This window comes from Agelaius phoeniceus, chromosome 3 (assembly GCF_051311805.1).
Source record: "Agelaius phoeniceus isolate bAgePho1 chromosome 3, bAgePho1.hap1, whole genome shotgun sequence".
Classification (NCBI taxonomy): domain Eukaryota; kingdom Metazoa; phylum Chordata; class Aves; order Passeriformes; family Icteridae; genus Agelaius; species Agelaius phoeniceus.
In genome coordinates, this window is record NC_135267.1 from 4,823,370 (window position 1) to 4,837,853 (window position 14,484).

The following is a 14,484-nucleotide window of genomic DNA, read 5'->3' on the forward strand; positions in this document are numbered from 1 at the left end:
TCCATTAAATGTAATGAAATTCCCTTGATTTTTCACTACTGAGATGGCATGCAAATGGCTTTCTCATGTAGGATACCTTTAGAACAATCATTGTGACAGTGGAGAGGAAAACAAGCCTGGAATTGGGGCAGGCAATCCACTGAGCTTGGTCTGGCAACAGTGAAAATCAACCACTGTGGAAAATGACATTTATGGAGAACTGAGGAAGCCCAAAACTTAACCTCAGTCTGAGGATCACACTTTCTATGTTCACCTCTGGTCCTTAAGCAACTGCCACAGCAAAACTTGAGTTTAACATTTTAGCTCTAAAAATGGACTGGATGTACCCAGCCTTCAAATGATAAAAGATCCCTGTGCTTGCTAAATCCTAAACTGTACTGGTGCACTGGTCCCCACCTGGGAGTCTGCCTGCTCTAGGCCAAAGCTGTGCCAGGAATTTGGCCAGCATTATAACCACATAGATTATTGGGGTCCTGGTCTTAGGTCTGTGTCCTGGCTCTATTTAAATACAGTTCAAGTGTAGATTGGCTACTGTAAATCAAGCTGTTGTGTCTAAGCCTTACCAGAGATCAAGTCAAGTATTTACTGGAAGAAGAAAAAAGTTTTATTATTTCTGTTTACTTACAGTGTAAATTTGTTCCTTCAAATATAAAAGGTGACTGCATTTCAGTTTGCATATCCTGATTTGCACTGTCAGAGCAGCAGAGGAAAGCTGAGAGGATGGCATCTGTAGCTTGGCCTCTGCTGTTGAAAACAGAGGAGATGAGAGTCTTGGGAAGACTGGGACAAAAGTGGTCTGGCTGGCATATGCCACTTTTGCATCACAGCCACTTTCTTGTCCTTCTCTTGCCTTACTTTCATCTTGATTTTTATTACACAAAGAGCTTGTTGTGGTTCCTCATTTTAATAGAGAGAGAAACAATAATCCAAAATACACGAGGGGAAATTTATGAAAATACCTAACATGTATAATTCATGCTGTGAACATTTTCTGTGAGGACTTTTATAGGAGTGAGATCAATAATTCAGTGTTGGGTACCTAATATCTATGCTGTGGGTGTAGGGTAAAAGTTTGAAACAAAGCAGATTCCTGGCCCTGGTGTGAGATTTCTCTCCATCTCTCTGCTGTGCAGGCTGAGAGGGTGAGGATAATTAGCCAGCAGAGCAGATTCAGGGCATGTGGTCGACTTTCCATCACTCAGGGTCCTTAGAAGATGCTTGGCTGTCTTTTCAGGGAAATATGCTCCAGCTCTTCGAGAAGCTATTAGAAACCTCATGAGGCGAGACTCATGCTCCATAGGAGGTCAGAGAAAGCTGCCACAATGGTCCCTTCTGGCCTTAAAACCCCAACAGTCCACCTACCCACCCACCCAGAGAGGACAAGGCTGGAAGGTCTGGCCTTCCTGCCATCTTCCTGCCTAAATCTGCAAGTTGGCTCTTTTAGAATTTTTTTCTTTTTTAATATTTTATTTACATTTAACTATATGAAATAATTAGCCAACTAATTAATCCCGTTTACAAGCTTTGTCGGATTCTTCAGCTGTCAGTCATGCCCGAGCCCGGGGCCGGCGTTGAGCCTCAGCTCCCTCCTTCATCAGACTTGGTCTCCATGGCTACAGGCTGCATCTGCTGACACCCCACTCTCTATTTACTGCTTAATTAAGAATTTCACGCTCAGCCCTTATCTGCTGCTAAGAACAAGAACACACTGTTAAGAAACTCCAAATTTAGGCTGCTGCACAAGGAAAGCCTTTCTTGTTGTCCTGACTGCGTGGAGCCTCTTTAACTACCCTCTTGGCAACTGCGCTGCCACCCTTCAATCAAAAATCATTAAATGGGGCAGAGATAATGAGCATGTAGCATATCAAAAGGAGGATGTTTGCTCGGGCTAAGGAGGAAAAGCTGTAAGGGCCCATAAGCAGCCACCACTTCAAAGGGAGAAGGGGCTGATAAAGAGTCATTTGTTCCTGTTTGACTTATGTAAAAGGTCTGGTATGTCGCAGCCCCGTCTAGCAGACGCGGGTCCCCCCTCTGCAGGCTCGTGTGTCAGCGCTCGGGCAGCTGGGCGCAAACAGCATCAGCCCGAGCATAAAATCACTTTACTCCATGGCCACAATGGGCACTTGTAGGGGGTGGCAGGGGGACAATGGCAAGACAATTATTGCAGCTGCTCGGGAGGGCCATAATTCTTCCTGCCCAAAGTCGGCGGGCGAATTAGTCATCCTCCGACTTTTGGAAGCGCTTCGGTGGGGTTTCGACAGCTGCTGGTGTACCACCTCTTTGCAATAATTGTACATTCTGGCCGGGGTCAACTCACTTCTGACCCTCTGCTTTTGTGCCCCTCAGAAAGCCTTTTAGGGCAAACTGTGGCGAAGTGGCAGGGGTGCATTACATCCGAAAATTAACGCCGGTAAATGCGGATCAGATGCCAGCTCATTAATGGGCAGGCTCCTGGATTCACACAGCCCTTTTACTCGGGCCTGCATGGGGGAGAAAATGGGGAGAAGGGGAAGGAAAACGCCGTGACTGAGAAGATATTGTTATTCAAACGAAGCAGGCAGCCGAATGAAGCCACCTTGGCCAGAAGTCTGCTTTGGGCTCAGGCTTTCCCCATCCCCTCTTCAGTCCCGCCTGGCATCATGCAAGTGTTTGTTTATCTTTGGCAGGAGAAAAAAAAAAGGGTCTGTCTAGCACAAAAGGCAAGAAAATAGACCTTATGGAGGGGATTAAAGGAGTTAAGTTGCACTGATGTGTGGAGTCTTGTAAATTAGGCTTGGAGGAGAATACAGGGGGTGCTGAATGGGGAGAAATAATTGTAATGGAAAATGTTTCTGTTGTATGGGCAATGATCCTATTAACAAAGATAGTCACTGCTACCTACATACATGAAACTGTTAACCAGCTTCCAAGCCACTTTAAAAATCCCCTTTTCAAACCATTTTAAAGGAATCTGCATTGAAGGACAGGTAGCCCCATGTCCCTTCTGGGTTCTGGGTGACGAGGAGGATTAGGGAGCTTGAAGCATCCCATGCCAGTCATTTCTACATCACCAGCTTTGCTTTGACATGGTTCATAGCACCACCCTGATTTTCTCTGGGGCACCCTATGTGCTAAGAGAAGTGATCCTCAAAGGTCACTGTGGGCCTGCAATTGTGATGTGACTGTGAAACACTCATGGGCTGTGGCTCAACTGCATTTCAGGAGAGTGAAACATATGACCAGGCTGAAGCAAAAAAAAACCCCAAAACAGCACTTATTATAGCAAGAGTGGTGGAAAGAAACATCCCACGTGGACATCTGGGATATTTTTTCGGAGAAATAGCCTTTGTAAATTGCAATAATAACATTATGAGCTTTTTAAGTCTGTTACAAATTTCAGCATATGGTGCCACAGCGTGGTACTGCTCCTTGGTTAAGGTCTCTGGGCAATACTGGAACTGGCTAAAAACCAAAGAGATGTTGTTTCCTTTCAGTTCACTTTTGAAATGTTTAAAGTTTTCTTTTGGATTGAAACAAAGTGTTGGCTTCCTTCACCTCCAGATTTCTCTTGGCCTTTTTTTTTCCCTAAAATTTGAAGTGCTGGACAGAAACATTATTGGAAACATCACATAAAGGATTATCAAACTTTTTATTTATCCCAAATACATTTTTCAGTAGACACAACTTTTATGCAGATGGGTCATCCTGCTGACTTTGCTCAGGCTGCTCATGTGTGAGTTGTTAAGAGGGCCTAAGGCTGAACCTCACATTACTGCTGTGTCAGAAGCAGGTTTACAATTTCCATAGTTCCTAAAAAAATAATTTGATTATACTTTTTGTCTTTTCTAGATTCCTAAAGAATGATCTCACTTCCATTAGGCTCTGTGGGTTTCTGTAATTGCTTTGTATAGGAGGAAAAACACTCTAAAGAATGTTTGTTTCTAATATGAAAATACAGAAAATAAATAAACACGGATATTTTCTGCAGCCCTATTGCTTGGGGGTAAAGGAGAATCCTAGGTGAAAGGCATGAAGAATGGAGTTAATTCTTTACAGAGAACTGATTGTACAGGGATGAATCTTTTCTTCCAGCCAGATAAAACTCATCCATACCAGTTGTTTCAGAGGGCCAGTTGACCACATGTGGGCTGCTCAGTGACCTCCATGAAATGAAAGTCAGTTCTTTGCAAAGAGGTGCCCCTTGTAATCATAGAATCATAAAATGATTTATGTTGGAAAAGACCTTCAAGGCCACCAGGTTCAGCCTGGGACCCATCCCCACCTTGTCACCCAGACCAGAGCACTGAGGGCCACATCCAGGAATTTTTTTAACAGTTCCAGCTGTGGTGACTCTACAAACTCCCCAGGCAGTCTGTAGCAGTGCTTAACCACCCTTCCAAAAAATAAATTCTTCCTGATGCCCAACCTGAACCTCCCCTAATTACAGTTTGAGGCCATTTCCTCTTGTCCTCTTGCTCACTGCCTAGGAGAAGAGACCAACACCCACCTGGCTATGACCTCACTCCAGGCAGTTGCAGAGGGCAATAGGATCCTCTCTGGGACTCTTTTTCTCCAGGCTGAGACCCCCCCACCCCATTCCCTCAGTTGCTCAATTTTTGTCATAGACAAAAAGAGAAAAAACAACCTTCTCCTGGTGGGTGAGCTCCTGTCCTTCTGGCATGGAAGCACAGAAACCAGAGAGTGCAGCAGTTGCAGAAAAAAGATGATGAAATGCCCTTATAATCCTGTCAGGGTTGATTTTTTGATTATGTGATGTCTTCACGAGGAATTTTACACAAATGGCAATCTGCTGTAAGCAAGAATCTGTGTCCATCAACCCAAGACTTATATACATATATATGTGTATGTGTATATGTGTATATATATATATATATATGTATATCTATATTTATATCTATATTTATATATCTTATATATATATATAAAATTGTATCTATCCAGTTATATGTATATAAAATGGGTTCTTTCACCTCTTCTCCCTAACACATTGTCCTCATTATATCACACTTCTGGGTATCTCCTGCAGAAGATTCTCACAGGGGATGACAAAACACCCTCTCCTAGGTTCTCCAGTTTCTAGAGGTGTGTCTCACTGTGTTGTTGATTGTGCTGTCTAAAAAGTTTTGATTTCCCAGTGATGGATGTTAGCCCAATTGATGTTAAATAGCATGGAGCTGCTTGTTATTTGTAAGTCAGGCTATTGGAGCCATTTATCCTAGTTTCAGCCCTTCCTAATATCCACAGGCAAAATTCCAAGTCACTGCAAAGCTGATAAAAGACTGAGTTGCTCCTCCTTCATGTTCACTCAAGGAGCCCTGAACCAGGAAAAGTTACCAGCAGTATCATCCAGAAGGCCTATATTTATGATCCACAGCCCAAACATCCAGGAGGAGCTGTAATAAGGCAGAAAATTGATGAGCCTTATAAAGGTTTTATACAACTAAACCCTGGAGCCTTATAACTACATTTTGCCAAGAGTCACCTTAATTCAATGTTTACTAATGATGTCCTTCATCTGTAGTGCCTGTATCTCTTCCTGTCCTGCAGAACCCAGTGATAACGTACTCAGCAGCAAAACAAAACCACCAGAAGGACTGTGTCACTGTAGCCTTGATTAATCCCAAGGCCTCTACATTTCCTGATCAGTTTTTAGGAGTATTTGTGGGAAAAGGCAACAAAGCACTGCTGATTCACAACCGGTGCACTTTACACCCCATGGATGTAAATAATTGTACAAGTTACAAGGATGTGGAGAGTTCTGGGGAGAATTCTGTCCCTGATTCTTATGCTCATGTCAAGAGTATAAATAACTTATAATGGTTTGAATTGTCAGGCTCTCTGGTGGGATGACACTTCAAATATGAGAAACTTTTATTATTGCCCTGACTCTGGATATGGCAGTGATAAAGCTCTGTACTGAATTAAGTCTTAATTGTTCCTTTCTTCCCCATATAAGGGGATTGAACCCTGTTATGATGTCTATGCACCATATTGATCAAGTTTTATGTCCCCTCAGGATTTAATTAGAACAGCTTTTCTCTGAAAAATACAAACATCCTTAATTAGATAATTTCACTCTAGTTCCTGCAAAAGTAAGCAAAAAAAAAAAAAACAAACCTGACAAAAAACCAAACCCAACGAACCTCACAAAATATATTGAGGTGAAAAAGGATATTGTCAAGGCTTGGTTGTCTTGTTTTTCCTAAGACTGTTTTGTCAGCTTTGGCAATTGTTTTGCCCTGTGTGAGAAGGAAAACCACCATAACCATAAATGTTCACACAGATGTATTGTCTGAAAGCCACAAGAGCTGTGTCAGAGGCTTTAAATTAGCAGTTTCATGTCATGTTTTTCCCCTGAAATGTTCACCTTGTGGCCACTCAAGGCATGCTGCTGTTCAGTGTGAGCTCTGTGTGATGGTTTGGGGCAGATTGATTTGACTGATACGTGGATCAGATCCCAGCTACCGTTGGGAGAGAAGGTGTCACTGAAGAACAGGGCTGAGGCACCTGATTACTAATTAATCAGACATGAGAAAAACCTCATGGAATCAGTTTCTATTTAATTATGGAAGCCTCATTTGGCATAGGAGCATATGCTGCTAACTCAATCGAGTGCTTTCAACTGACATCAAATAGTAATTATCAGAAAGAATCAAGTTTTTTGATTATTCATACTAATTTATTGAACACTTAAAATTAATGAACCTCAGTTATTTTAAATTTGCTCAGTTGCACTGGGAGAAAAGGAGGGTGGTAGGGAAGGATGGGTTTTACAATTTAAAAGTACAGAGACTTGTTTAAAGATAAAATAAGTAAATTACAATATGGCATGAAATCCCATCGGTGGGTTGATGCACACAGAGGAAAGTTCCAGGCATGTTCTGGAACTGAGGAAAGTTCTGACAATGGCTTCATTGATACAGTTCCTCTACCCCCCAAAAATCTTCCAACAACACTTTAGGGTCACCATAAGGGGCTGGGCAGAGGACAGGAGATTTATTTGTTTGTCAGAGTGTTTCTATTTTAACCTACAGTTGTTCCAGTCTGGTGACTGAAAGGAAGTGCCTTTATGTGCCACTGGAGATGAAGAGGAGGTGGGATTTTAGCTGGGTCTGAAGCAGCTTTCTCCTGCTCCTCTTTGATTTGCATTATTCTGGCCCTTCTCCTGCTGACAATACACGGGCACAAAGGTTACCACTGTGATAATTGCTGCTGACCCCTTTTCACAGCAGAGAACACAGGGTCCCTGTCTCCAGTCTATAAAGTCTGGCTAATTAAAGCATCTCTTTCAGATACCAGATTTTGGGGGCAAAAAAAAAAAAAAAAAAATCAAAACTAAACTACAAAACAAAAGCTGCATTTCGCTGTTTGAGCCAGTTAATACATTATGCATTCAATGGTGTGATATCACTTATGTGAGTGGAACTGCTGTGGATTTATAGTGGGATAAATGAGATTCGAGTTCCAGCTTAGAATTTCTGATTGTTGAATGTTTTCTTTTTAGCTGTTTCTAATGAGTTGTCTGGAGACCTTCCGTATCTGTAAATTAAAATGTGTTTGTTTAATCCTTTCTCAATGCATAAAAAAAAGACAAAAAATGCTTAGAAAACATGTATAGTTGCTCTTAAAGAAAATGTTTTTTGTAAGAAATGTATAATGTTTTCAGGAATTCATGTGTGGAAATTGGTTTATTAATGTTTTTTGGTGCTAATTTGAAAGGCATTGCTGTAACTCCCTAAAATTCTCTGTTTTCAGTCACAGGAGCTGATTTAATTCAGGTCACGCTGAAAGAGAAGGAAAGAGTGGCTTTACCTACCCCAGGTATGTGATAGTCTGTGTCAGAAAACATTGATCTGGGAGTCACACCATTTCTTTTTTATGGCTTTTTCAGGAGTAAATTGCTATTTTTCACTTCAATATTTTGTACATCTATCAAACCAACAGAGGCTCTTGGTATTCATTTAGGTGTTTCATTGAGCCCCATCTACCATTGCTCAAGATAAATGTGTGATTCCACAGTATAAAACACTATAAACTTTCCCTGGGAAATACCACAGCAGATCAGAAAGGTCATGGAGAATGTAAGACTACAGAGTATTTTAGTGCTCCACAGTCTGATATTACTACTCAGTTTCGTGTTGAATCAGACAGAAAATTATACCAAAGACAAGAGACACCTCCAAATTTTGATATTTTTGGATATTGTTGCCTAGAGAGGCTACCTGGAACAGGGGCTAGACATTGTAAAAGGAATAAAGTAGGTATTTGTTGAAAGGTCTTCAAAGGATACACCTTGGGCAGCACAAGAGCCCAGCCATGGCTCTATCCAAGATGGACCCAAAATGGACCCAAGATGGACCCAAAATGGACCCAAAATGGATGACTGGTCATGAGTTTTCCCACTTTTATAAGTTTTTGTCCATTTACATATTGGGGTTAATTGTCAAATTGCAGCTCCAGGTTATGAAGTCCCATCCTCCCAGACTGCTCTCCTCAATTTGCTGTTGTTTACACAATTTGGGCCTGAAGTTGCAATGGTGTCCTTGGTTCTCAGGCTGGAAAAGGATTGTTTTGTCTGACTGAACTGTGAGGAGAGCTTGCTGACACTTTATATGAAGTTCAGAGTCACACACTAAGGCAGAACAGAATCTGAAAAATGTGAAAGCTAAAACTTAAGGCACCATATCAGCTGCCTTCCTATGCTGTATATTAACAATAATCACTTATGTGGAAAAGGGGTTTAGAGACATTTTGGCAGGGTGTTTCTCCCAGAACAGACAAGTGATTGGAGAGACAGACCCAAACTTAAGGAATTTGACATAGGTTTAATTTCTGTGTTTCCCTGTGCTGACAACAGAGTTTTTTTGTACACTACAACATTACTGAGCTGGGTCTAGCCCCTAAAACCTGGGCATGTGCTTGCTCCCATATTTTCAATCCCCAAAGAAGCTCTCCTCAAGAAAAAAATACCAGAATTCCCTTTACAGTGGAAGGACAGAAGTAGGTGCTTGCAGAGGCCTCCAGAGGGAGGCCCTGCCTGCATTAGTTTAGGATTTACTAAACTCGGTGTGCAGGATTTTCCCTTGAAGGCTTCCCTTCCTCTCCTTAGGGACAACAAATTTAGGGGCAATTCATTTATGGAACCCGGCTAGTTGGCTCTCTAAAACACAAGTGCAAGTCAAGCAGCTGCATTTTGTGAGCTCAGTTTCTTCCAATATTTTCCTAAGTCTCAGGATTTTTCTTTTGGATTGACCTGAAAAAGAAAATTTTGGAGAAGGAGCAGGAGTTTCCGTGTGTCTTGGTTAAGCTGCTTTTCCAAGGCACGTCTTGGTCACCTCTTGGAAAGGGAAAATTGCTTTTCTGGGTATTAGCAAGCTTGTAAGAGTTGATCAACAATTATTTTAAATTTTTCATACTTTGGGAAAGTATGGAAATTCCCGTGCCCTGGGAATTCAATCAAACAGTTTTCTTTAAACATGGAAAATAACAAAGAACAGTTAGCAGTGACAAAAGGAGGATGTTAATGTCACAGATGCTTGACTATCAAAGAAACGGCAATTCTTCCAGCTACAGAAAATGATAATTCTGTCTTTATGTGTTCTGTTTTGTAGCTCCTTCTAGTGCTGTCTTGAGATGGTCACTCCCAGAGACGTGGAATGGTGTGGGAAAAGGCTGGGGCGGATCCAATGGCAGCATCCCAGGCCCTGGGGAAGATGTCATCATCTTGCCAAGTACGTGAGGAAGGAAAGGGGTTTGATTTCTGTGGAGGTGCTGGGCTCTGCCTACATTGGGGTTTATATTTGTGTTCCAATAAGGGGTCCTTGACCCTGGTGGCCAATCCAGTGTGTGCAGGACCCCATATTTGTTCCTTGTCACACAGACTGCAGTACAAAAATGTAGTTTTAGGAAGAGAAAGATAATTCTTTTCCATTTTCACATGCACACAAACACAAGCACTTACGCTGACTTTCAAGCTAGAGTATGTACAGGGACCTTAATTCAGAAGAGAAGTTGAAAGACCCAGAACCACAGCTCACAAAGAGTTCATCTCTTCACCCATCTCTCTTTGTGTTTTGTGCAAGGATCATATTTTACATTTCTGCATCACCTTCCATTTTATTTTTCTGTTGCAATTCCTACTTATCAATGGCAATTTCTCAAATCATTTGCCATGGATGCCTCCTAGATATTTTAGCTTAAGCCTGTATTTCAACTTGAGTTACATCTAAATCCCCACTCATCATACAACATTACTGCATGAAAAATGGATTTTAGTAAATTTATTAGGGAATTTGCAATAAAATCTGGAGAAAAGCTTATGATAACCATTTTACATAAGAGCTGACCCTCCTTTGATCAAGAAGTTGGACTACATGAGGTCCTGAGTTCCTTTCCAGATATAATTATTGAATTTCCAATTAATGTTGTTGGCTATGTATGTGAAATATTCTAGAAGCTGATGCTGTCTCCTTCTCATTTGTTTGAAACCAGTTAAATCTCTCTGCCTACCACAGCTGCACTTCTGGAAATGTGGAATGTGGATAACACCCCTTCATGCCTATTCCTCTCCTACCAGGTTTTGGTTTATGGCTTTTGTGGAAGGAAATGTTTGTGTTAGTATTTGGACATGGAACTTCAGTAATTTTTAGGGCTTCTCTGGCCTGTGTCATTAAAGATTTCATATATATATGTACATACACACACACACACATACATATATATATATATATGAAGATAAACCCTAACCATGACTGAAATTCCATGTCCAAATACCAAAACAAACATCTCCTCCCACATCTATACATCTATACACACACACACACACACACACATGCGTATATATTTATATAAAATTGAAGGTTACATTAAGAATTATGATCCACCGTCAATATATATTTAGTTTAATCTTCAATTTTCTAATAAGTATGAAAAAAACCTAAAGCCTGTACCTTTAAAAATATTACTTTTCTTCACTTTTGGGGGGAACTTACATTGTGCTGAAGAGGAGACAAAGTTGGAGTTCAGGAAGAATTTCTGCATGGAAAGGGTGGTCAGGCATTGGAAGGGGCTGCCCAGGGAGGTGGTGGAATCCCCATCCCTGCAGGTGTCCAAGGAAGGTCTGGAGGTGGCACTCAGTGCTCTGGGCTGGTGACAAGGTGGGGATTGGTCACAGGTTGGACTCAATGCTCTTGGAAGCCTTTTCCAGCCTTGATGAGTTTGTGAATCTGTGATTCTGTGATAACTGGTCCACCAATATCAGCCCATTACTGCCATAAGACCAGAACATTCCAGTCCTCACCATCACGTGTCAGATGCAGATATGAAGAGGCACAGAGGAAAATCACAATTTGCACAGAAGCAAAGAATAAAAAAAATAAATTAATAGGTTTGGCTGAGGGTTCAGAGTTCTGTTGTTTAGATCAGATCAAGAGAGTAGAAGATGAAGGATGAGTTTGTGATGCATGATGATGCATCACAACGATGAATAAAACTCTTCTGTGTTTCCTGCAAAGGTGAGGAGCTGGAGCATGTCCAGAGAAGGGCAATGATGCTGGAGAAGGGTCCAGATCACACTCTGAGACACACAGTGGGGTTCTTGGGCCTGTTCTGTGCAGGGCCAGGAGCTGAACTCAGTGATCCTTGCAAGTCCCTTCCAACCCAGGTTATTCTATGATTCTATAAAAAATCTCTTCACTCCCATTGCCAGAGTAAATGTGTGTGTTGGTTGATGTGCAGAAACTATTCTCCTCTCCAGTGCCTTTCTGGAATCCTCTGATTTTATCCTGAGAACACAAACATGAACACAAACACAAGCTGTATCACAACACCAATTTTGTTTCATCTCTTCCTTCACTGGTCACCCTCTCTCTATTTTATTTCTGCTCTCCCTCTTTAGTCCTGCTGCTTTGGAGGTGTTGAGACACTCACTGGCATTGATGTCAACAGAGTACAGGGTCTGAAATTAGAGTCATGGTCCTCACCAAGTGATAAGGGAACTGGATTTGTTGCTCTAAATGCACTAAAATGAAGTTAGGCAAGATGAATTTTCTGTCCATTTTGCATGCTTTGCTTTGCTGCCACAAGTGTTTGAGTCTCCATTTCAAAGAAAGCCAGCCCCTTGCTTAGATCAAAAATCTAAAATGAAATCAACAATTTTAAAATGTATGTTTAATTGTAGCATTTTATGGATGTTTCTCTTCCCTTTTCCACTGGTTTGTGTAGACCCTGCTAAACTCAGAATGACTCCAGATGGCTTCAAAAAGGTGAGAATTTGTTCTCATGAGAACAAATATTCTAGAAATCACCCAAACTTTGTGCTGCTATGCACACCAAAATAAGTTTTTGTGATTCACTCTTGGCAAGATGCAGCTGTGTCTTACTCCTTGCTGTCTTCTGGTTACTTAAAATTCTCTTCTGGGAGCCATCTACAATGATTTTCTGGTTGAAAGCCAAGACATGAGCTTGCTTCTGGTATGCTGTGCATGACTGGCTCAATCCTTTCAGCCCCCAAAGAACAGTTTTAGAGTCATAAAACCAAATAATAGATCAGTTTTCGGGTCATAAAAGCAAATAATAGATGCTTAGTGTTCATTTCTAGTGTGAAGAAGTACAGGGAAAGACTCTGGTCAGACACTGTTGAAATCTTTGACTGAATGTGGATTCCTAGAGCTCACTGGAGAGCTGGGGCACTGTCTAAATTTAGCTATTGAAGGCTTCAATTTACTTATTTAATAAAGTAAACAGAACTGCAACATTAGGGCTACCTCATAGGCTGGTCTCAGGAAGGTATAAAAAGATAGAAAATGCCTCTATTAGCAAAATATACATATTAGAAACCAGGTTTTTGTGTTCTTGCTTGGTGCCTGCTTGACATCTAGAAATTTGGGCAAGCTTGGAAATTGGGGTTGTGTGTCACAGACATGTTTTATGAAAAATCCTTTCCTTAGGATTTTCTTCTCCTGAGAAGCTGAGAGACCTCGAGAACAAAATGTAAACAATGGTTATCTGCTGCTGTGGAATGCAACAGGTGAATCTGTAATTAGTCTCATATAGTTGTTTCTAATTAATAGCCAATCACAGTCAGCTGTCCAGACTGTCTTGGTCAGTCACAAGCCTTTGTTATCATTCTTTTTCTATTCTTAGCCAGCCTTCTGATGAAATCCCTTCTTCTATTCTTTTAATATAGTTTTAGTATGATATATATAATAAAATAATAAATCAAGCCTTATGAAACATAGAGTCAACATTCTTTTCCCTCATCCTAAGACCCCTGTGAACACCACTACAGTTGTGTACCAAGTTCTTTCTTTTTTTGCCACGTTTGACTTCACAGACAGTACCAAGATGACTTTCACTTGCAGCCAAGCTGGGTTCCTCATGTGGAAATGACTTTTAGTGTTGGTGTGTTGCTGCGATTCTCCTCAGTGTCTATCTCCCCAGTGGATATGAGTCTCTTCCAGCCTGATCTGGAAATCCTCAGCTCAGGCTGCCACAGCTTGTGCTTTTATCCCTGGAGGTTCATCCTCCAGAGCCACAGCCATCCCACAAGGACCTGTCACATGCATCAGGCTTCAGCAGCCACACCAGCTTGGAAAACAAGCCAGAGGAGTTTAGTCATGCCATTCCAGCAGCCAGCAGTGGCATTAGCTTCCCAAAGCCCGGGGATTTTCAGGGCTTTGGTTTATGGTTTTTAGGGTGGCACACTCCTGATGCAGTGTGCTCTGGGTGGAAGGAGAACGTGTTATAATTCCAAGCAAAGGAATGCTGTTTTGAAGGGTATTGATATGATGTCATGTAGCCTCTGGCAATTTCTATCTTCCTTTTTTTTTTTTTTCTCTCTCCAGTGGTGGAATTCACTCTGTTCTTCATTTTCTGATTTTGATTTTCTTTGAAGTTTTTCTGTTTGAAGAGATGAATGCTGGAGTACTGTATCCCATATAATGGCTCCTCTGTTGTGCCTGATTTCCATTCAATGGCATGCTATGGTGTTTTATACAGCAATGTGGCTGATCAAAGGCATTTTGTGTCATTGCTGTAGTCATTAGTGCCTTCTCAGTATTGTACATATGAACATTAAGACTCTGGCATACCTGAGCTTTTTGTCTGAAGAAAGTGTATGTACAATGAAATATTGCCCTGTTCTCAAGCTCAGACTATGGTTTGCTGAAAGTGGTTTCTTGCAGTTACATGAAAATTTTCATGGTGGGAAAACAGCTGCAGTTTGTCTTTCTCTGAAGGTAAATCCTTTGAGCTCAGTGACCTAAAGCCTATTTTAACTGCTAAGTCATATCTCCCTCTACGAGGTAAATGAGTGTATTCTGTAAGGAAGTTGCTTTTGAATCTGTTTGCTTTTTTCTTCACGTGTGGAAACATGTTCCCCTCCATGCTCTGCAGAGCAACATTTCATCCTCTGAGAACTTCACACCCCAAGCATCACACCTCAGAGTGTTGTCCTTTTAAACTGAGGAAACTCAAGGTTTGCAA

General features: G+C 41.3%; 1 protein-coding gene across 1 annotated transcript in view; it reads left to right on the plus strand.

Annotated features, from left to right (window-relative positions):
- Positions 1–14,484, plus strand: part of PKHD1 (PKHD1 ciliary IPT domain containing fibrocystin/polyductin) — a 237,640-nt gene that overhangs the window by 133,169 nt on the left and 89,987 nt on the right. The window contains exons 49-50 of the mRNA XM_054630011.2: positions 7,756–7,821; positions 9,612–9,731. Of these exons, the coding sequence (XP_054485986.2) occupies positions 7,756–7,821; positions 9,612–9,731 (186 nt within the window). The remainder of the gene's footprint in view (positions 1–7,755; positions 7,822–9,611; positions 9,732–14,484) is intronic.